The sequence below is a fragment of the Rhynchophorus ferrugineus genome, unplaced genomic scaffold (assembly GCF_030347505.1).
Source record: "Rhynchophorus ferrugineus isolate W39M unplaced genomic scaffold, kcgeb_rfMv2 rfM3, whole genome shotgun sequence".
Lineage (NCBI taxonomy): Eukaryota > Metazoa > Arthropoda > Insecta > Coleoptera > Curculionidae > Rhynchophorus > Rhynchophorus ferrugineus.
Genome location: NW_027472582.1, coordinates 55,904,697 through 55,927,552, shown reverse-complemented (window position 1 = coordinate 55,927,552; position 22,856 = coordinate 55,904,697). Strand labels below are relative to the sequence as shown.

The window sequence follows — 22,856 nt, the reverse complement described above, 5'->3', positions numbered from 1 at the left end:
GTGAATTACATAACAGGTTAATTGAAACGTACCTGGCTTGACATATAGATAGCGCTACTAGAATTCAATCCATACGTTAAACTAACCCTCAAAAGATGCTTGTATAAATTTGACAGATGTCGGATTATTAGTTTGTGAATTATAGCATTTTGAATGAAACAACTTTTGTTTTTTGCAAAAAAATTAATAAAAAGGAATTTTGAAAAAATACAGTTGAAGCAAAGATTTGGCTTGATGCCGAGTTTCCGAATACTGCCGCAGCCATCAAGGATTGGTATGCTAAGTTTAGACGTGGTGAAATGAGCCCCGAAGGCGGTGAACGCAGTGGACGTCCAAAGAGGTTGTTACCGACGAGAACATTGAAATAGCAGACACTCTAAAGATATCAACTGAACGTGTACATCATATCATTCACGAATATTTGGGCATGACAATGCTCTGTGCAAAGTGAAAAGACGAAATCGTCGAAAAACGGTCGCGTTTGAAGAAAAACAAAGTGTTGCTTCACCAATGCACCATGTCAAAAATACATGAATTGGGCTTCGAATTGTTTCCTCATGCACCGTGTTCTCCAGATCTGACCCCCAGCGACTATTTTCTGGTCTCAGATTTCAAAAGAATGCTCGCTGGGAAGAAATTTTCATCGAATGAAGAGGTGATCAACGAATCTGAAGCCTATTTTGAAGCAAAGGACAAATCGTACTACATAAAGGGTATTGTAAAGTTGGACGGTCTTGAGGGGAATTATATTGAATAAAAAAAAACTAATTTTGCCAAGAAAATGTGTTTTACTGTGGCAAGCGACCTGTTAATTTATCAAAATAACACAATTTTCGTTGCTAAATAATACATTACTCGTCATCATAGAGTATATCACTCTACAAACTGGAAAGATATATTTCCAAATATATTAAAGGTGTTATTATTAGTAGAATCATTTAACAAATCGCAATTCTGCATTAATTTTATGGCATTTTTTGGAAAATAATCAGGCAGGCATGATCTGACCATTTGTTTGGTCAAGGCTGCTCGCATTGATGGCCAAAGGGTTCAAAATGCTGGACAACATGTTTACATTTATCAATGAGTTAATTGCCTGGAAGCAAGTTTATTTGATATATTGCCTGAGTGATGGAGTAAGTTCATTACAATAATGGAAAATTGTTGTTCATATGAGAAACGTTTGCTAAAAAATCGCTATTAATTAAAATATACACCTGATATTTAGTTATTGTCTATAATTATTTATAAACAAAGTTATTGTCTTTCAGTTACGCTGGAGTTTGCTGTCCTATTGTAGCACCGCAGCCTTAGCTTTTGTAAATATATGTATTATTATATACGTAAACTCAATGAAATATATGATTGTGTTGTAATGATATATTTATATATAAGTGTGCTTGTTATTTTATTTTGTATACTCAAGTGTTCCAATAAATGTATTGTAAATAAAACTAAAATAAGCTAATTCATGTAATGGCTAAAATCATCTCCGCTTTCCCGATTGAATTGACTCGTATATAAATATTTTTTCATTATATTTTATTGCTGTAAATGTTTCTTTAACATTATTGTACCATATTTTTCATACTAATCCAGTTTCTATTTTTTAACATGGTCTAGTAGTAGGTTATTTTTCAAATTTAGCGAAATGATTTGTAATTAAAAGAGAATTTTTTACTGCTAAATGAAAAATTATTATAATTTTAGCATTTAAAAGATTTTCCAAGACTATCTGTTCACCTAGCATTCATAAGTGTCCATCACTACATAGTATAAAACAAAGTTGCCTTTTCTGTCCCTAACTACGCAACGGATTTTGATGCGGTTTTTTCAATAGATAGAGTGATTCAAGAGGAAGGTTTATATGTATAATACATGCATAATATACTAAGGCAACATTGCTAATTTTAGAGGTTTCTAACGTGATGTCGTAAATTAACCTATTTTTTAGGCTTATTTAGCAATTAGCAAAAACGCTGCCTAACCCTACGAGTTAGATCAAATTAATGTACTACAGTATTGTACACCATAAAATGGTCTACAAAAAAGTCCGCGATGGTATATGTTTAACTTTTAGGGATAACCCACATTAACCATTTTTATTGTTTACTTTTTACGTGAGAAAATGGCTTATTTACGCAGCTATTTTAAGCAATACGGCATTAATCCTTATCGAATTAAGTACCTTAAATACAGTGTGCAATTAATATAGATCAATATGGTTCCTTACAGCAAGTAAATTAAACAAATATATTCGGAGATATTACAAATTTAAAATTTGCATTTAAAAATGTGTAATGTAATAAAAATTGTATGAATTTAGATATTCCAAAGATAGCAGGAAATCTTCATAGTAAGTATAGGGGAAGAGGAATTGTTTTACTCCAAATTTAATGCGTGCAGGCCAAGGGCAGTAATGAATGAACCAAAAATACTGGATCGATTTTAATCATGTTTTCATTGAGTGACATAGGCGTATATATTTTAAGTCGGAGCGGTCCGCTATGTTTTTATATACAACGTTCATATTTTTTCTGTAGTGTATTTAATTTAGTATCAGCATTGCACCCGTGCGAAGCCGGGGCGGGTCGCTAGTTTATATATAAGTGTAAATGCTTGTTATTTTATTTTGTATACTCAAGTGTTCCAATAAATGTATTGTAAATAAAACTAAAATAAGTTAATTTATGTAATGGCTAAAATCATCTCCATTTTCCCGATTGAATTGACTCGTAAATAAATATTTTTTCATTATATTTTATTGCTGTAGATGTTTCTTTAACATTTTTGTACAATATTTTTCATACTAATCAAGTTTATATTTTTTAACATGGTCTAGTAGTAGGTTATTTTTTAAATTTAGCGAAATGATTTGTAATTAAAACAGAATTTTTTACTGTTAAATGAAAAATTATTATAATTTTAGCATTTAAACGATTTTCCAAGACCATCTGTTAATTTATTCCTAGCATTGATAAGTGTCCATAAATTATATCATTCAACAATAAGCAGTACTTCTGCAATCTGACGTATGTCATTATCTCTCTATTGCACAAGTTTCGTCTTCTTTGGTCTGCCATAGATTTATTTCCATCTAGACCCATAAGGACTCTGGATTTTCATGGAGATGTAGGGCTTGTAGGTGAATATTTTAATTTCTATTTTAGGCCCATAAGTATACCTAGGCTCTAATACAAATCTTTATTACATATATTCAAGGTTGTTGTGAAATATTGGATATTCCTTATATTGCTGTCCCAGGGCAACCCCAAATTTGTTTACCATGTAGTAACATTAGCTTTAGTACTTCACTATAAATCATAATCTCATTATGTACTGACATTTTCTGTTTTTTTAAGAGATTAATATAGCCGTCTTTATTTTGTTTCTGATCGACTAATTTATCTTTCACATGCTACTTCCATTATGATTTGATATCCAATATTTAAATTTGTGCGTTGTTTATGCAAAGTTGATAAAACTATTATTGAGCTGGTTTATTTTATTCGTTATTGTTTGGTAGAGTCTATTATTTTTTCGTCAGCTACATCAAATTTCTTCAGCATCATAGATGGTTCTTGGTTTCTACTAATTGCTATGATGTACCATCTGGAAAAGTGACTATTGTAATTTTTCCCAGTTTACGCTATCTTGGAGCACTTCGGTATGTAATTCGTTCAATTCAGGATATTTATCCTGATTGTTTGATTCTAAATAGTTCGTTGGAGGTATATGATCTTTATAGAATTGCATTTGTTTTGGAAATGTTTGTTACGAGTCACTTATGATTAGGAATGAGACGGAATTAATAACACCACTTATGGCTTTGTAATAAAAGAGCAATTTTATTTACATGGCTAGTCTTTTATACCATTTGACAGCTTCTGAACAAACTACAACGCCCTCTTCACCCAAGTACTAGAAATTTGCTCTTGTTAAATACATGAATCATATATTTAACAGTATTTTGTTTCATTTATATATAAAGACTTCGTGTCATATTTTTTCCGAGGCCTATGATACATTTAGGGAAACTCTAGAGCATTTATTATTTATAGCCGCTCCAACACTGTTGTGTTTTTAACGAATCCTAAAGACATTTAATTTTATGCAACATTATCCTTTTGTTTTATAAACTTTTTAAACATTTAGAACCACCGAGATTCGATGGTACATTATTATCGTCGATCTAAACTCTTAGCCCACACGGTTACCCGCGGGATTCATAGAGCCTTTGTAATTTTCATTAAATAATGTTATGTAATATGGATATTGATATTCTCAGTTAACTCTCTCTTCACTCAGCGTTACTACCGTTAATCTAAAATGACGTTGGTAACATATGTTATATAATTCAAATACGGTTCTCGTTATTTTAAAAGATTGGTATGTGTTTACAAAATCAGGACTGATGATTGGCATTGGGTTTACATTTGTTCTGCAATTACTTGACCAGTAGAGAAATTTAATTAAAATCGTCACAGTTTCGGTTCAGGTCTCCAAAGGTAAATTGAAGTTGCTCAAGATTCCGTAACCATGAACTATCGAACTCCCTAAATACCCCTACTCTGTGAATCCCAGTCAATCACAGTTCAGAATGTATCGTTAACAAAGGCAGATTAAAATTTCTGTATCTAGTCTACAGTAATATGGGTAGAAAGTTGAAGTTTTTAGTTACACAGCCGTGGGCCATTGGAATTTGGGATCGTAAGATTTTTGGGTAACCATTTCATACTGATTGCCATTAAAATTTAAGTAAAAATATGCCTTTATTCGTTTAGTTTTTTTCAGTAGGAAGGCACAAAGCGTCACAAATACGACGATGGATATTCAAAAAATCATTGCTCTGCCTGGAAAAACGATATGACGAGTGAGATATTTAATACAATATAATAGTTTTGTCTACAATATATATAGCTTCTACTTCTTGCCGTTAAAATAAAACAGTTTTCAATTAAATTAAAAGTTTTGTTTTAATCCCTGTACCTTTCATAACTATATATGGATTAAACAATTATTCAGGAATAGAAAAAGTATTTTTTTACAAAAGCACAGCTCTAATACTGTAAAGAAAATACAAAGTAATTTAAACGACCCCCGTTGCAAACGACAGTAACTAAAAGTTCTAGTTGGCAAAAATATATTTTCGTATCTAAATTCGTTTAAAAGTTTAAAAATTCGAAAATACTATAAAATATAATAGTATATTTCATAACAATCTCACTCTTATGATCCAATACCGAATAACCCAGTCGTTTTCGGCTTATTGTATTGTTACGTCACTTCCAGTATATCAGAGATTCACTATTCAGTGGGTGATGCCAGACAAAACTAACATTAATAATAATTAACAAAAGACTAGGAAACACTTTTATTGTAAGCACTTTATACAAAGACCAACAATGATGTGGGAACGGCTGAAGTTGTGACATTTGCCAATCATTTCTTTTTACAAATCCTGATGCAAATTTCACTGCAAGCAACAGATATGATGTTATCTTTTAAACAATTCCAATGGCTGTCATCATCTGTGTCAACGGATTGTGTGCTCTCTTTGGACTGAGATGATTTATCTACTTTTTCCAGAACGAGATCCTTATTAGACTCGAACATGGTCATTTTGTCTGAAGGTGTACTTGTAGATTGGCTTTTCTCTTTTTTAACTAAATTTTCTGAATAATTTGCCAGAGTATTTTGGGACTTCTCTGTACTGGATGATGTACTACTTGTAGATTCATCTGAAGTCGATTTATCTTCTATAATAATCATATTCTGAATGTCATTAGATTCTGGTGTTTCAACCATTTTATCATAGTTAATTGACGAACTTTTTTCTTCCCTGTCTGTACTATTTATTTTATTTACACTTTTGTTATTGCTGTCATCTCTCATATTACTCAAACTACTTTTGATTATTTGGTTCGAGCTGGAAATTGTTTCCTGTGATTGTTCAATATTGTCTGTTAACTTATCCATGCTTTTGTCTGAGCTTTTTTCAGTATTCTTGGATATATCAGAAATAATCGACATATTCTTACTACTTTGCATGTTATTGTTATTATCTGAGAGACGAACTGAATTATCTGATACTTCTGATAATCTGCTCTCAACCATTTTCATTTTTAGTACTTTTGGAATGGAGGGTTTTGGGAATTGTCGATTATCTGAGGAGGTCTCGCTCAGGTCTGAAATAATCACACGTTTCTCGTTATCGTCTTGTAATGTAGGCCGACTCTCATAAGAGCTCTGTTTATTACCTTGAATTTTGAAGATACTTCTAAGTTCACCATCTCCGTCTTGGCTCTCTCTATTGGTATTTTGAATGGCTATACTCGAAAGACGAATTTCTTCGTGACTGGTCTTTTTGAAGTTATCTTTATCTCTCTTAGTATTGCTGTTTATCACACTATCATGGCTCCTCTGATCAGGCAAATAACCATATTGTTTACAGCAATTATTTACTTGAACCTTGATAGCGCCAAATTCCTTATTATTCATTTTATTTTTATCAACATCTTCCGCATCATCTTCGTCTTCTTTAACCGACTGGAGGCTCATAATTTTAGAACTCGACATCAACGCTTCTGATCTAGGAAGATAAATACTATCTCTTAAGGAACTGAATTTCTTCATTCTAGTGTGGCTTGAAGATTGTTTATGTCCGGTAGTATCTTCACCTTCTACTTCAATTACCGATGCCTGAAATAAATAATATGAGAAGTTAAAAATAGGTTCTTGAATGTATTTTAATCAGTGATATCTCTTGAAGAAAAATCGAAGGATTAAACATAAAATATAAGTTTGATGATTTTGGCAACAGTTTTCCCATTAGTATACTTAGAAAGGGATCTTAAATGGGGTTTGGGGCCATATTTGTGTATGCCTAGGAGATATCAGAGTGCTGAAAGTACAACATCTTTTTATCCGATGCCTTGATTTAAAATGTATCTGCAAATTTTTAGTTTGAAATTAGTTATTTTTTGTATTTTGTTTTACAGTTTCGAAATATTTTGTAATATCTTTTTATTATATTTAATTTTGTCATTTTTGAAACAAGGCTGATTTTGCTGCGTCAGGGTGTGAAGGTTTCAATTGAATCCATAAATTTCCAAAGCATCCACTACTCTAAAGCTGAAATAGCTTTTAAAAGTCAAAAATGACAAAATGACGGAAATTACTTGTAAGGTCTTTTGTAAGCCGAAAAGGGTCTGTTCCTTGCCTTTCAGACTGGCGAAATATAGTCTATAAATAGATAAATGGTGCTTCATCTTCGAAACAACTACCTTAGCCGATGAATTATTATTGAACTGTTATTAAAAAAAATATTGAACAAAATGAAACATTTAAAAAAATATAATAACGAAAATAACGAAAATTTAACTTTTTGACCTAATAACCCTGTTAGATGCAGTAAATGCAGAAAACAATGTTATACAAATGGGTCTAACATAAAAATATTATATCGTAATAAATAAATAAATGTATTGAAACTACATAAATTTATAACCCATGTTATGAAATCAATTTGTGACTCGTAAAATAAAAAAATAGTATGTAGACTCTTGCAAAAAGCCATTTAAGTATAGTAATCGAGATTTATAAAAATGTGTCTATAGTTAGTAATATTATGGAAGTCAAAATATATTTTAGAGTAAACAAAAATAAGTTAACTCACTTCATCAGCTAGAACTTGATTGGGTTCAATGCTCGAACCAAAGTTAACATTTTTCTTAATCAAACTAGAGCTTCTGTGGAGATCTATACGGGAATAGCCTATTATGATATAAAATTTAATACAAAAACATCATTTAACCATATAAAATAGTATTTTTAAGTATGATACTTTAACTTACTTAGCTCTGATGACTCTCTCGAGCCAACTTGATTTCTCTCTGCAATTTCTGCAAATGTCGTATAGGTTTTGGGGGCTGAACTATTATGTCTGTGTTCAAAATTGGCTGAAAATTTCGTTAGAAGAATTATATCATAAATACTAAATTAAAAGATGATTCGGTTTATAATAATGGAAACAGTTTTTCGTTGGGATTTATGAGTACATGATTTTGTTGACAATATGATGACAGTAAACTCAATATTGTTAATTTTTTATGTTTAAAATTGTTCATAAATCCGCCAATTGGAGTCTTATATATAAAAAATAAATAAACAGCGGTTAAAAAACTAATAATATAAACGGAAAAATTGATTCAGGCTTTATTTTTTTAATTTCAAATACGCTGCTTCCCTTCCATGATTTAAAAATATCCAACCAGCTATTATCAAAGAATACTATGAAAATATAAAGAATTGACATATTATCTAATTTATTTTTCTCTTGGCCGTTTTATATGTCAGCGATAAAAAAATAATGACTCAACAGTGACACTCGTAATATTTGGTTCTACTAGTTTTTGTAAGGCATCCACAAAATATTTATTCGAAAGAAAATTTAGAGTATCGCACGAAATGGCATTCTCGATATTTAAAAATATCTCGGCTGGAGTGCCACAAGGTAGCATCTTAGGAACTTTCCTGTATCTGCTCTATACTGCTGACATTCCAACAACAAAAGAAACACTGCTTGGAACCTTTGCTGATGGCACAATTATTATGGCAAAAGATATATCTCTGCCTAGGGCAATAGAAAAAGTGTAAGTGGCAGTCAACAAAATTTACTAATGGACGAAAGATTGGAAAATTCAACCTAATAGCTCCAAATCTGCCCACGTTAATTTTACATTGAGGCGAATTAATAAAAATTTAATTATATCACTCAATGGATACCCGATTCCTCAAGCAGAATCAGCTATACCTTGGAATCCATCTTGACGGTAGATTAAATTGGAAGCATCACGTTAGACAAAAAGCACAACACATTAGAACCAAAATAAAACAACAATACTGGTTAGTCGGAAGATACTCTCAACTTGATCTAAAATCAAAGAGGTTGATCTAAATACAATTATAAAGCCAATTTGGACCTATGGGGTGCAAATATGGGGTTGCACTAAAAATTTAAATCAACTGTCATACAACGCTGTCAAAACAAGGTTCTTCGATTGATTACCAATGCCTATCGCTACGTAACTAATGAAGAACTGCACGATGACCTGGAAATCAAATGGATTTGCGAAGTTATCCAAGATTTCGTCTTGAAACACGAAAGAAGATTACTAAATCATACTAACGTGGAAGCAATACAACTGCTGGACAGCGCGCAGAATGTCAGGAGATTGAAGCGAACAAAACCATACGAACTAATATAAAGTGTATACCTTTAGTGGAAACTATAGCTATAAGTTATTATAATTTAATAATTGAGGAATACATATTGATGTATTTTCTCGCACTCGTGTTGCTTGTTAATTAATCCAAGTACATAGGAAAAGTAGTAATAAATTAATTGTAACTTAAGATTGTACTAAGCGTATCTAATAAAGATGTTATAAAAGAAATCCCCATATTATATATGGAAATATTAGGATATTATTATGTTAATTTTAAATGATTTACCTAAAAAGCTGTTGTATTTACGGGCTGTAATGGCACCTGAAAAATAATCAATACACAGATTAGCTGAAAGCAATAATTTCATAAAAATATTCTCTTAACTAAGTTTGCGTAATTTTGAATTTTATATAAAAGAATATGCCGTAAAGTTTAAATGGAAAATAAGTAAGGTTTAAAACTAACTGAGCAAAATATGATAATATTGCTATTATTAATAAATCATGATTTGAAATTACGTGTAAGTAGCAAGAAGTAATCTTAATTGATAAAGTTTGGACGGTTAAAAACTAATGCTCATGCTTGTAACATTTAAATATAAAATATTGAATATTTTATAAAGTAATTTTCATTGAATAAAATAATTATATTAAATTGATATAAAATATTTTCGATCAACGCACGACTTAACTGACTAGTTATTCGAGCTAACTAAGAAAAACCTTTGTTTTTTTTAAGTTTTTTAAGTTCTTAAATAATTTTGCTTTGCAGTCCTTTATTTCTAGCGCAATTTCTAAGTTTCTCAAGATGGTATCCATTCTAAGCATAGCCTGATCATCTTTTTTTGCAACCAGACTTTATTTGGAATGGACCTACGGTAAAACATAGGCTCCGAGCCACGGACCGCAACTTTGAACCTACTATCATATTGATCAGTTCCAAGGTACTACATATTCATGAGAATATGAATCATGGTCATTTTTCTAAATTTAAAACAGGACTTATCACGAAAAACACTGAATTATCTTGGTAATAATCAGTGCAACAATATCCAAGCCATGGAGGAATGCTAAAACAGATATTTGCGAGAATTTCGGTACAATATTTTCCCTCTTTTTCATTTTTCTTTTTTATATTAATTGTTATAATAACACCTTTATTTTTGTATATTCGAATGTCATAAAAGTGTATGATTGCTATGATGTTCCAATAATTTAGACGGCATGTAGCGGAGACAATTTATTTGTGATAACACAATAGTTGAAAATATAATGGACCATTCATTTTTTGGGTGGAGTTCCTTTTTAAATTTTGTTTCAATGATGTCGCTGTGCTTATTTATGAATATATTTTATTACTATTATAAATAATTTTATGGTGGTGAAACGTATATAATTCAACATAAAATGTCACGTCAACTGGTGAAGATACTAAATTATTACATTGGAACTCATTTGATCGTCAGAGCCAAAATTGTATATAGGTATTTTCATTAGCGTTGCCATTTTAAATAAATTAACTAAACGGAGGGTTGATGTAACATGTTCTTCAACAAAATACCGTTTAAAAAATGTGGATTATTTTTTCACGTAACTCATATTAAATAGATTTGAAAGCATTTACCTTTTCTTAATTTGTCTGCTTTTAATACGCTTGCTGGTAAATCGTTTTTCTCCAATTTGTTAACACCCTCCGCAATCAGATTGTCAACGAATTTTGCAACTTGTCTGACATCAACTGAAACATACAGTATATGACCATAATTATAGTTAGAATATAGAATACTGAATTGACACTGAGAAATCACTATATAGATAATAGTTTATATTTAGAGAAAGGTATTTTTGATAGCGAACAAAGAATGAAAATATATAGAGTCTATTTAAAGTTCTTTTGTACATAGGTCATCAAGATATTTAAAATCAATATTTTCCTTCTCATTTTATTCTAGTTAAAAAGAGACACCATGCTATCTGGTTGGTTCAAACAGGTAAATAAATGTGCCTATCAAAATCGCCGGTTGTCAGAAGTATGCAAAATTCTTGAAACCAAAAGTGATAAGTAGTTATAACTCTAACCTATAAACAATTGTTGTTGTAAAATTCACTGCAGTTTTTAGATGTACTATAATGTTAAAATAAATTATATTTGATAACATTTTTGTTCAATTATTTTATTCAGATTAGAATTTTTTTGTATGTCAAGGCCAAACTGAGCAAAAACTCAGAGTTGATGCGACAACACTGCAATGCTTTGACGTCACAGATTTAGATGACGTATGTACAAAATAACTTTGAATAGATCTATCATTCTTGTCACTTTTGTCACACTTGTTAAATGGAAATATTACTAAATAAGCAGATATAAATGATGGTATTACCATGATATTATTTTTTAATTTTAAGATGTTTTAACATCATTTTAATATCAATTTGAACTGCGTTTTTCTTTCAGTTTAATTGTAAGAAAATTAACTCAAAACACAAATATAAAATCGAGCAAATCATAATACGATCAAATCTTGTTGACATATAGTGATTGAATGACATATTGGCAAAATAGATTGTTTTAGTCTCAAATGAAGAATATTATTCATTAATTGTTAAATTATGAAACTGTCGTTAATATTTATGAAGTCGTCGTTAAAGCTTAAAGAATTTCTACTGTGTATTTTTACTAACCTCGGGGGACCTTCTTGGATAAACATTCTTCAGTTAAACATTTTTTGCTTACGCAGTGTTTAATATCAGGCTGTATTTTTGGTTTTTCCTTTTTGATTTTTAAAGAAATCTTTAGTCTTTTCTTAGGCAGAGAGGCGGGTTTGGATCTAAAAATAACAAAATTAAAATTTTATTCTTAAATAATTGCATATGATTCAATTGGCATTGCTTAATATTTATTCCTTTATTGGTGAAAGTGTAACCAGTTAATTAAGAGAAACCATTTCAGTTGGACTGCTCTAGATGGCTTAATATTAAAATATTCTTTCAATCTAATTATTCAATATTGTAATTTATCTATAGCGTCATTCTCCAGGTTGCTATATAAATTAATATTCTCTTTAAATGAATTAATTTTTTGCAGATCATTGTAGATATTAACATAACCACATACAAATTCGGTATCAAATAAATAAGCAGCATTGTTAAAAAATATTCTGTCACCATACAGTGCATTGTATCACTTGAATCTAATCTAAATCTACTAATAATAAATAAGAACCTTCGCACATGTTTATTCCAGCAAACCAATCGCATATTACTTATTATGAAATATTAATCGAACTCAAAATAAAATATAAATAGCTGTATTGGTTCCATGGAAGAAAATTTAAAATAACAATTCACATTAAGATACTAATCTACAATCCGTTATTCAAACTAATATGGCTAATAGATCAATTGAAAAGTCCCTCGCCTACCATAGTAAAACTATTTTTTTTGGCAAAATTAGTTCTTTATTCAACATAATTGCCTTCAAGGGTGATACATTAATTATAGCGACCCTCCAAATTTTCGATACCATTTTTGTAGTACGATTTGTCCTTTGCTTCAAAATAGGTTTCGGCGATCACCTCTTCATTCGACGAAAATTTCTTCCCAGCGAGCATTCTTTTGAGATCTGAGAACAGGACATAGTCGCTGGGGGCCAGATCTGGAGAATACGGTGGATGAAGAAGCGATTGGAAGCCCAATTCATGAATTTTTGCCATCGTTTTCACTGACTTATGACACTATGCATTGTCTTGGTGAAGCAGCACCTTCTTTTTCTTCAAATGCGGCCGTTTCCAGCGATTTCGTCCCTCAAACGATCCTACAACGCTATGTAATATTCGCTGTTGATGGTCCTTCTTTTTTCAAGATAGTCAATGAAAATTATTCCATACGCATACCAAAATAGAGACGCCATAAACTTGCCAGACAACTGTTGCGTTTTCCCACGCTTTGGACTGGGTTCATCGTGTGCAGTCCACTCGAATTACTGTTTTTGGTCAAAAGTGAGCTTGCGCGGCACCCCCTTCTCAAAGAGCTTTCTCATACACAAATATTCGTTCTATTTCATTCTATTTCAATTTACGGTCATTTAAAATCATTTTGTGGATATTTTTAATGATTTCGTCGGTAACAACCTCTTTTGGGCGTCCACTTCGTTCACCGTCTTCGGTGCTCATTTCACCACATCTAAACATAGCATACCAATCATTGATGGTTGATTTTCCTGGAGCATTGTCCGGAAACTCGGCATCAAGCAAATCTTTTGCTTCAACTATATTTTTTCCCCTCAAAAAGCAATATTTGATCAACAGGCGACATTACTTTTTATCCATTTTTTTCACAATACCAAATGTTGCTTCACTCAAAATGCTATAATTCACAAACTAATGATCCGATAGCTTTCATATTTATACACGCATCTTTAGAAGATTAGGGCTAACTAAAAACATATGTATTTAATTCTAGTTGCGCCATCTATGTGTGAGGTCCGCCACTTTTCAATTGACCTGTTATATGGTATAGAGATGTGGGGGTATATCCAAGATAGCAACGTAAGGAAAACAGGGAACGAAGTGGACACAACTTGGTATGTTGGCAATGCAAGATTCCAACGTGACCTAAAAATGTCTCCAATCTAAGAAATAAATTGAAGGTTTGATGGGAGATACGAAAGCAGGCTACACCTCCATGAAAACCCACTTCAGCTACTGCATGGATGACACTCACAGACTAAAGAGGACTAAACCTAGCGAACATGTGGGATGCGTGAATGAAGAACGGAAGTATTAGTTGTCGCTGGATAAACTAGAGTGTATAAATTCTAATAATTGTTAGCAGTAAACTAATGGCGGATATGTGAGATCGGTGTTAATAATAAATTAATTTTTTGAAAAATTATTGTAATATTGCGGGTGTTTCTGAAAAATTATTGATTTATTAATGTATAAGCTTAACACTACAATGTATGTCTATATATAATAGTATCGAGCACAGATGAGTTGCAAATATAGGAATAACACGCACGTATATATCTTACCTTTTTAATGCCATTTGTTGATGAAATTGTCCGACGTAATCCTTTTTAATAAATTTTGCCATAAATGGCAAAGCTATATATAATCCACCATGTTCCAAACATATTCCGCTTTCAATTATATGTCCTGATGGCGCACAGAGGCTAAGAAATATTGAATGGGATATTAGTAAACAAAATAATAAGCAGCACTTCAGAGAGTTATATTAAAAATCAAAACACCAAGTTTTAATTCATAATTGTACTTAGTTAACCTAACAAGTACTTTAATTATGTATAAGATGTAAAAATAAATTTTGATGCTGCTTGTAACTTCCCGGCTTTAGTTAGATAAATTGATGCAATGCAACTTCGTAAAAAAAATACTATCCGGCCAGATCATAGGTCTTCAGTTAGAAGAATTGGTAATCAAAACATGACCTAAAACTCGATTAAAAGAAATTTCACATTACTAATTTATTTAAGCCAATTAATTTTACATTACATCTGGTGTATTACTATTTTATTGAGCCTAAAAGACTGATGAAATATTTAATTAATATATTTGAAGGGAGAAACTCAATACGAATAATTTCAAATAATTCTAAGTCAATATAAAATGTACACCGGGGAGTTTTTTTAGGAACCGTCGATGTATAAGTATAAAACAATGTATATTTCTTCCGGATTATCAGGATAGAGAGTGTTGCAACATAAACAAGGTACATTTTTGCCATGATATTACCCACACATATCAAATGTGATATAAATCTCACACCCCCAGAGCTGACAAACTGCATATTAAAGCTAGTTGTTAACAAGCCTGATTCATATCAGTTTTTCCCAATGAGTATAAATGTTCATATCTTTGTTTTTACATCTATCTGATTCATTGCATACAATTGATTGGATTTTTGACCTTGTCCTTGGCGGGATTCGGTTATTATAAATTTTAAAACAATCTCAATGTTTTCCACCAAAGTAGTCTATGTAGTAACCATATCTTACACATTGATGATAATATTTTATACATATACATATTATATTCTAATGCATCTGATACTCCCACCACTATGTTTTCATTTTTTGTGAAGGCCTTCTTTTTGATCACAAGTGGCATCTATTAATTACAAGAGAAATTTTCAGTCTCAATGGTTATCAGTCAATTGTCGTAGTAATATACACATTATGTAAAATATTGTAGAAGCTATTTATTGATTTAATTTATTAAACAGGAAAATATAGTATCTTACCATTCAATACCTTCAGGAACATCCAATATTTTAGCTAAGTACTTCAAGACCATGTTCCAGTGAGTTAAATCTAACTGAGTTAACACTACCTTACAAGCTTCCTGATATATTCTACCTGATACCATCACATAAATGACTGTTCTCAAATTTTTATGAGTTGTTGCCATAAAATTTAAAAGAGACTCAGTTGAGTCGCATAATTTTGCCTCTTGGTACTTTTCTCTTTTAATGAAATGTGTCTTTTGTTCGGTGCCATATCTAAAAATATTTAATATTTTGTATATATATATATATATATATATATATATGGATATTCCTCTAATTTATTATTTTACAGTAGTGTTAGAGGGGAACCATCTTTAATGAAGTATTAATGTTATCAAACATGAAATATAAAATCTATTAAATTATTTTAAAAATTATTTTATTTTATGTAAAGTAGAGGCGATGTATTGAACGGCGATATAAAATGGCACTAAGGATTTTTATCTGCTATGTTTGTTGCCAGCAACTTCAGTCTTTCGTCAATTTTGTGGCTTTAAACCCTAAACAGAGATGCTTGTGCTGAGAATCCACAAACTGGGAATATCTTGCGATTTTTCCGCAGCTTTTGTAGTGAAGTCCAATTCAAATTTAAAAGCTGGAGTGTTGTTAAGGTTTAATCTTTGTAGCATTTGAGTTAAATTTTACTGCCAAAATATATTAAGTTTTTTATTTGTACTCTTTTTTAAACTTGTTTCCTAGGATGTGGGGATTCAAATAAAATTTATCTTATACAAACAAATCTGCTTTAGCATAAAAACAATTTTTAAAAATAAACAATAATAAAACTTTAGGAAACCGCTTATAATCTTTTGTATTAAGTTTCTAATACTGAAGATTTGTGCTTTACTTGTTCTTGTTTCATACCCGACCAGAAGCCCATTGCTTCACCAAGTAATCCTTTGAGTATTTGCGCAACCAACGTCAACCGGTTTCTTCTCTAACTAATTAATTTTATTCCGGTTAATTGGATGAAATCAAACGAGAGATAGCAGATTTAAAACACAAATGTAATAAATCTAAAAGAACAATCTCCCAGGGTGTATCTTTAAAGTTGTTACTATTGTGTTTAATTTATTTAGGTACCTCGCCTTCATAAAAAATATTACTATATCATCAAAGACTTCTCTAATAACTGTGCCTGATTAATTGAAATTAATTGTAAAGGAAACATAAACAAATATATGTCCCACTTACGCTTTTTTTCTATATTTGAACTTGTTAGTACCAACGGCTACATACTGCCCCATCGCTTTCAAATCTTTAAACTGCTCTACTTTCTTCCTGGTTTCTAAGTAGATTAATTTTCTCACAGCACCAAAATTGGGTTGAAGCACCTCAGTCAGATAATCTAATACAATGAAATGGTTGATTTATCGACTATGGTAAAATATAAAATGATACTTAAGATCGAATTCCATGTCGTCAAGTAAAGAGGATTTATAAGGATTTCGCGACCGAACCCGTAGTAATCGCCATTTCTCCATACTATGATTTTAATCGGTTTACCGCATTTTAATTGAGACAACAAGTCCCACGTATTTTTTCCAACTGTCATCCCACATAATTATTTCATAATGCACCTTAAATTTTTAATTAATCTCATCAACAAATATGTCATAAAGCGAATGCTATGACGCGTCAGGCTGACAAGTAAATTATGATGTATTGTCACTGAATGTAACATTTATTTGGATATTTGCTAGGGGTGTGCAACTCCAATGGTAAGTAGTGGGGCAAAGTTTTGCTTAGGTCAATCATTGGCGACGCTGACAACATGAATTTGATTGGTTAGTTTAAAATAGTTATGTAGAAACCTGTAAGGAAAATACCTTGCTTTGATTAGTCTGCCATTTTGCCTGATTACTTTGTGACGTCACAAGTATTGGCCAATAGTATTTAAATTAAAATCAAATTTAATTTTTAAAATTAATTTATTAAAATAAAACTCTATACAAATATACGTAAGTGTAAATAAAATAAATATATATAAACAAAAAGCAAAAAAAATTATGAACTCTATTCTAGGCAAAATTAAAATATCTATAATTCTTCTATAACGCCTTTCCATATTTGTTTAGAGCCATCAATTTTATGGGATCTATTAGAGTTTTAACTTATCTTGATATATTAAAGGTAAACTTTAAATCCTTCCCTGTTGATATTGCATTAACTTCATTAAACCAAAAATACAATCGCATATCATAGTAACTTTTAAAATTTGGTCCTGAAAATCATTGTGGATTGGACAGTTGAAACACTAAAAATTTATGTGTTTTTTAAAGATATTTAGATTTTAGAGTATCTTTGGAATCTGTGGAACTACTTGATGTAGAATGGAGATAAATATTGCATGTTGTCTCTTTTTCAGAAGTTTTGTTAAATAGCCTGAAATAAGACTAAAATACAATATTAGACTCTTGTTATTCTCAGAGCAAAGTTCTCTGAAACTGAAAACATAGACTCAACTGGTGATTTAACAACCTCAAGTGGTACTAGATCTCCCGTTAAAAAATAATATAATAATAAAAGTTATTTAATATATTCATTTTCTTCACAATTTTCTCCGGGAGAGTGATGTGAAAAAATTGAAGTGATGATGTGCTCTTTTAAAGATTTCTCAAATATACTAGGTGAAAGATGCTGTTTCTACCTCCATGACCTCTAATAGATACAACAAAATTCTTTGACCAATCTTGGTTAAGATTACTTAAACAAATGTAGTTATTTTTAAATTTAGACAAAATAGATTTCTTTGAGGTAATAAATCCTCTAAAAGTAGCAAATCATTTTTTAATTGATGGCACCGTAACAAATATTTTCTTAACAAGGCAATTAAATTTAAATACACAATAGCTCTACTATAAAATTATTAAACACTGATTGTTCTAAAAAGTAAAAACTGATTGTTCTAAAAAGTAAAAATATTAGAAATATTTTAGGGATGTTTTGCAATTAAAAGTAGTATCTATTACTAGTAATTATCCAGATGTCTTAATTATTACCTTCTTGTAAGACTTCTTTATGTAGAGACATCACACTGACAGCATACGAACAACTTGGTAGATTAATTGAATTTTAATACGACTAACATCTTCATAAGTAGGTTTTGATTTTCTATAAACAAACAATATATAAATAGACATGTAGTAGATAGATAATTTTATATGTACCTAATAAAAACAATGTTGGATATGCATTTACCCTAATACCTGTTCGTGAAGGGAGCGTAATTATAAAATTTTCACTAAAATGTCCGTGACAGACACCATGACGTTGATATATTTGCATTGTGGTTTATCCAGGTAACTTAGTACTATTTACTTGATCAACCCATTTTTGGAAAGGAGCGAGATCATTCTTTGGGAAACGGTGTCTAATTTCCGTAGTAGATTTTTAACCCGGTACACTACATCTTTTAATACACTGACGCATTGCCATCAATTTTTATATTATTACTCCATAGTAATTAATGTAAATCTGAAAATACGCACAACGTAAGAAATGATCTAAACAAAAACAAAACCTTCAAACAACAAATTTAAAAATGGACGCCCATAGAAAATGCTGACTTCACACAATTTGATCAACCAATCACGTTCCATGTTAGTGGCGGCACCAGGAATTTAAACTAGCCAATCACAGTTTGCGATCGCAGCGCTACCGTTGATTGAACTAAACAAAACATTTCCCTAAGGTCGCCTATACCGTGAAATTTCTATGATATTTGCACACTGCATCTATATTGCAGCTGCATATATTTATTATTTTTGCAGACATTTTTATTGATAAAGTACGTTCTCTAAATGATTTATAGTGTAACTCAACTGTGCATTTTCTTGTAATCGATAAAATCTGTGCATCATATGCTAATGTGAGAACAATATAATTCATCTTGAATTCTACCATACTAATGCAACATATATTAAATATAAATATTTTTTTGTAAGGGGTAAGTATTTAATATAAATATTTGGGCCAGAAATGTTGTTTGTGTTTTCGATTAAATGAGTTTCTCCTTTTTTTATAAAATAAACTAGTTGAATGATTGTTTTTTTAACACCAGACCCAGTTTTTAAGATTCTGCGGAGATTATGATTCTATCATTTTTGGAATCCATTAAATTAGCTGAAATCAATTTAATTACCAGCATCATGAATGAGAAGTAACCAAGCATCATGAAAATAATATGGGTTGACAGTAGATTGACAATCGTTCCGCCATTACACGTAACATTCCTTGACATAGTTAAGCGGAGTTTGGATTAAAGTATCGTAGGTGAAGCTGTAAGCTCACAGAAGGTGGATTGAGAGTGCTATAGCCATAAACTATTGGAATCTGATGCATTCATTATTTAAAAATTCCCCTAGTCCTTCAAAGAGGAACTGAAGTTGCTATGAACTAACATAATCTACTGGAAATTGAACAAATGCTTCAAGTTCAAGGTTTATGGCTACCAAAAATGAACTATAGTAGCTCCGTCGTAGGCTATTGAAATATGCAGTCATCAAAACTTTAGAAACTGTTCCCTGCAGAATAACCATGAATATTTTAGTAAAAATAATGGAATTCAGAAGATCACCAAAAGATCGATACTGATATATTATTTTAGCAATAGGAGGGGGTGATGATTAGTCGCATGATACAGGAGTGATTGTTAAAAAAACGCAGCAGTATTAACAAAAAGCTCCCTAAAAACAAAAATGTTTAAAAGCAAAATAATCGTGTTTGTTTTTAAACATTACACATTTCATAAATTGGTAGAATAAAAGTTGAACAAAACAGATAATAGTATATTGGACTTATTTACAAAAATATGTTTGAACCTTTGAGTAATCAGTCTATTTCGTTTAATAAAACTCGTGTTACGATGCGCTCGAACATGAGTAGCAGTTTTTACGTACGCACGCTGCTGTGGGTGAAGATAGATGCTGAATGGCATTTATGTCTTCCTTTCCAACGATCTGCATTTTCAGTTTCCACCTTGTAAAATTTTAGTGCGTATACATACTCTTCAGCCTAACTGACTAATGATTCCTCAGTACCTATTAAATTGATTTTTTCACTGGGTTACACAATTTCTCCTTAACATAATCTTTTTAGAGACCAATGTTTTTCAGTTCTGTAGATACGACGTAAGAACTATAACATTCAACAATATTTGTTTACAACGTTATATAACAACGAACAATATTTGAAACTTCGTCATTTTTATTACTATAAAGGCAACTGCCCTTTATATTAAACAAAGATAAAAATCAAATTGAAGAATATATAAAGGCCATTCCAAAAGTCGAATTCAACATCTTTTTCTAAAACTGAGAAAAACGTTGGCATTAAATCTAAGGGGATCTACTTGACTTGACGGCGTTCCGACAGTACACAGATCGTCGGCCTATCTCGTGTAATGAGCAGTAAAATACCTGGAAGCAAGACCTGAAGACTTATGTTATATTATGCAACCATTATGGCCCTGGGTATCATAGCTATGTGCATGGTTCATCTGTTGGTGAGTTTGCTCTATTTTCTAATAGACAAAAACCCTTAAAGTCGTTTTTATCATCGTTCGACAATTCCTATCTTCTTTCTTTCAATAAAATAGTTTTAAAAAATTAATAAATGTTGTGTTCTAAATCATTTTACATCTTATAACTGGCATAGTGAGAAGGGTTCTGGGAAGATCGTATGGGCGTTCTGTTTTGAATTAATTCAAGTAACTGAAATCAGATCAGTTATCAAAGAAAAAAGGCAGGTTGACGTTGGATTAGCAATTGTTTCGCAGTGTGCAAGGGCACCCAAGTTGATCTGAATTAATATAGTCTACTGGAATTTGGATAAAAGCTTGTAATTCAGGGTGTAAAGCTGCCAAAGGCGGATTGTTATAGTTTAGTTCCTTAGCCGTAGATAATTAAAATTTGGAGTCACCAAAAGTTGTAAAACAATTCCGTAGAGGGATGCCATGGATATTTCAGTAAAAAACAACAAACTAGAGAAATAAATCGGTGCCCAAATACTATTTCTATAAAAATTATAAGCTGTTCAAACGGAACAGAGATCAAATACATCCCTGTGGTCGTTTCTTCAGAAGGTGTTATGTAATACGGCCCTGAATAACCAGCCATGTATTTTAAAACTACCTGAATGGTGAACGAGTGAGACGGGTGAGCCTGTTTTCTAATAGATATGAAAGCTCAGTGTCGCTTTATATTGTCATTCAACAAGCCGGCAATTTATTTTTTCTATAAAATAAAACAATTTTTAAAGTAAATTAATAGTTTTAGTATTCTGAACCCTTTCACATTTTATAACTTATACACATTGGCCAGTGTAACATGACATAATTATGCAACCCTCCATACGGCAAAATAATCGAGTATATCTGATACTAAATATCACCGCTATAAATATTTACAGAATTATTATAATAATTTTCTAAGAGTACTCATTATAATTTTCATGCGTAATATCGTATATAACATAAAGAATAAGGAGCGCCACTGTTAAACCGGCAGCCTTTACCCGTAGTAATTTTTTTCACTTAGACTTAAGATGCGTCCAACTCGAATTACCATTTACCAACATAAACGTGATTTGGCGGTCAAGGCTGAACATCCCGCAAGGCCAGCGAATTATTGGTCGTACTTTCACTTTGCGGTAGTGCTTCTGCGTTTTCACTTTGTTCTTCGACTGGTCGTCGTTCACGACGAAACCGTCCACCAAACACGTTTTGATTGATTAATATTCGCGGCTTCTTGCCGTAAATGTGCTCGTAATTGTTTACATTCTGATGTTTCGAGTTCATAACTCAGAGAAAATTATATTATGTTTTGTATCTATATCTGGTAATTCGAATATAGATGATGGAATGATCTAGAATGTACAATAAGAAGCGCAATGTAAAACTGAAAGAAAAAACAAGAACTGAAAATAGTACATGAGAATGTGTTAAAATGGCAAATTATTAAATATTCTTCTGATTAATCAAGGCAGAAGAAAAACCATAAAAAATATTAACAATAATTACCATTCTAGTTTAAAATTCTCTATGTGTACACAAATAAAAAATATCATGTATATAAAAGTTTCAAAATTTAACACATATAGGCACTTTAATACTTATTTAAACAAGTAACACGTTTTGTATTACGTAGATAACATAGAAAAAAACAGCTAAAATGTTTTATTATAGTATATGTGGTGAATAATCCTAGGGAGGCACATAAACACAGTTTAAAATTTCTATTCTAAAAATATTGAACAGTAGTTTTATCATTATTATCTATATAAAATATATGGATATGAAGAATTTACTCGCGCTATTGC

General features: G+C 31.2%; 2 protein-coding genes across 15 annotated transcripts in view; one reads left to right on the top strand and one right to left on the bottom strand.

Moving 5' to 3' along the window:
- The window catches only part of LOC143194215 (inter-alpha-trypsin inhibitor heavy chain H4), a 30,161-nt gene extending 27,482 nt beyond the window's left edge, over positions 1–2,679 (top strand). For 7 of the 13 annotated variants that reach the window (XR_013005257.1, XR_013005261.1, XR_013005260.1 and 4 more), the window contains one exon: positions 1,272–1,454. Coding sequence is in view for 4 of the 13 variants with exons in the window: in XM_076400817.1 (XP_076256932.1) it covers positions 1,272–1,314 (43 nt within the window). In the remaining 9 variants the exon portion in view is untranslated. Of the gene's footprint in view, positions 1–1,271; positions 1,455–2,598 lie in introns of those variants that run through there. The other 6 variants (XR_013005256.1, XR_013005262.1, XR_013005254.1 and 3 more) reach the window with 3 other exon arrangements.
- Positions 2,680–5,359: 2,680 nt separating this feature from the next.
- LOC143194213 (uncharacterized) lies at positions 5,360–17,217 on the bottom strand. 2 transcript variants are annotated; one of them, XM_076400811.1, is made up of 11 exons: positions 16,938–17,217; positions 16,731–16,884; positions 15,492–15,749; positions 14,263–14,403; positions 11,913–12,058; positions 10,855–10,968; positions 9,517–9,552; positions 7,857–7,961; positions 7,679–7,776; positions 6,261–6,702; positions 5,360–6,188 (listed from the first exon to the last, which is right to left on the bottom strand). In XM_076400811.1, the coding sequence occupies exons 1-11, from the start codon at positions 17,089–17,091 to the stop codon at positions 5,443–5,445; spliced, it is 2,394 nt and encodes a 797-aa protein (XP_076256926.1). In that variant the 5' UTR covers positions 17,092–17,217; the 3' UTR covers positions 5,360–5,442. The 2 variants fall into 2 exon arrangements, with proteins under 2 accessions (XP_076256926.1, XP_076256925.1); XM_076400810.1 differs by having other exon boundaries at positions 5,360–6,702.
- Between the last annotated feature and the right edge of the window lie 5,639 nt (positions 17,218–22,856).

Coding starts and splice junctions, on each gene's coding strand:
- LOC143194213 (XM_076400810.1), bottom strand. CDS start 17,091: ATGACAGTTGGAAAAAATACGTGGGACTTGTTGTCTCAATTAAAATGC. Junction 15,750..16,730: donor TTCAAATATAGAAAAAAAGC/GTAAGTGGGACA, acceptor AAATATTTTTAG/ATATGGCACCGAACAAAAGA. Junction 10,969..11,912: donor ATCCAAGAAGGTCCCCCGAG/GTTAGTAAAAAT, acceptor TGTATGTTTCAG/TTGATGTCAGACAAGTTGCA.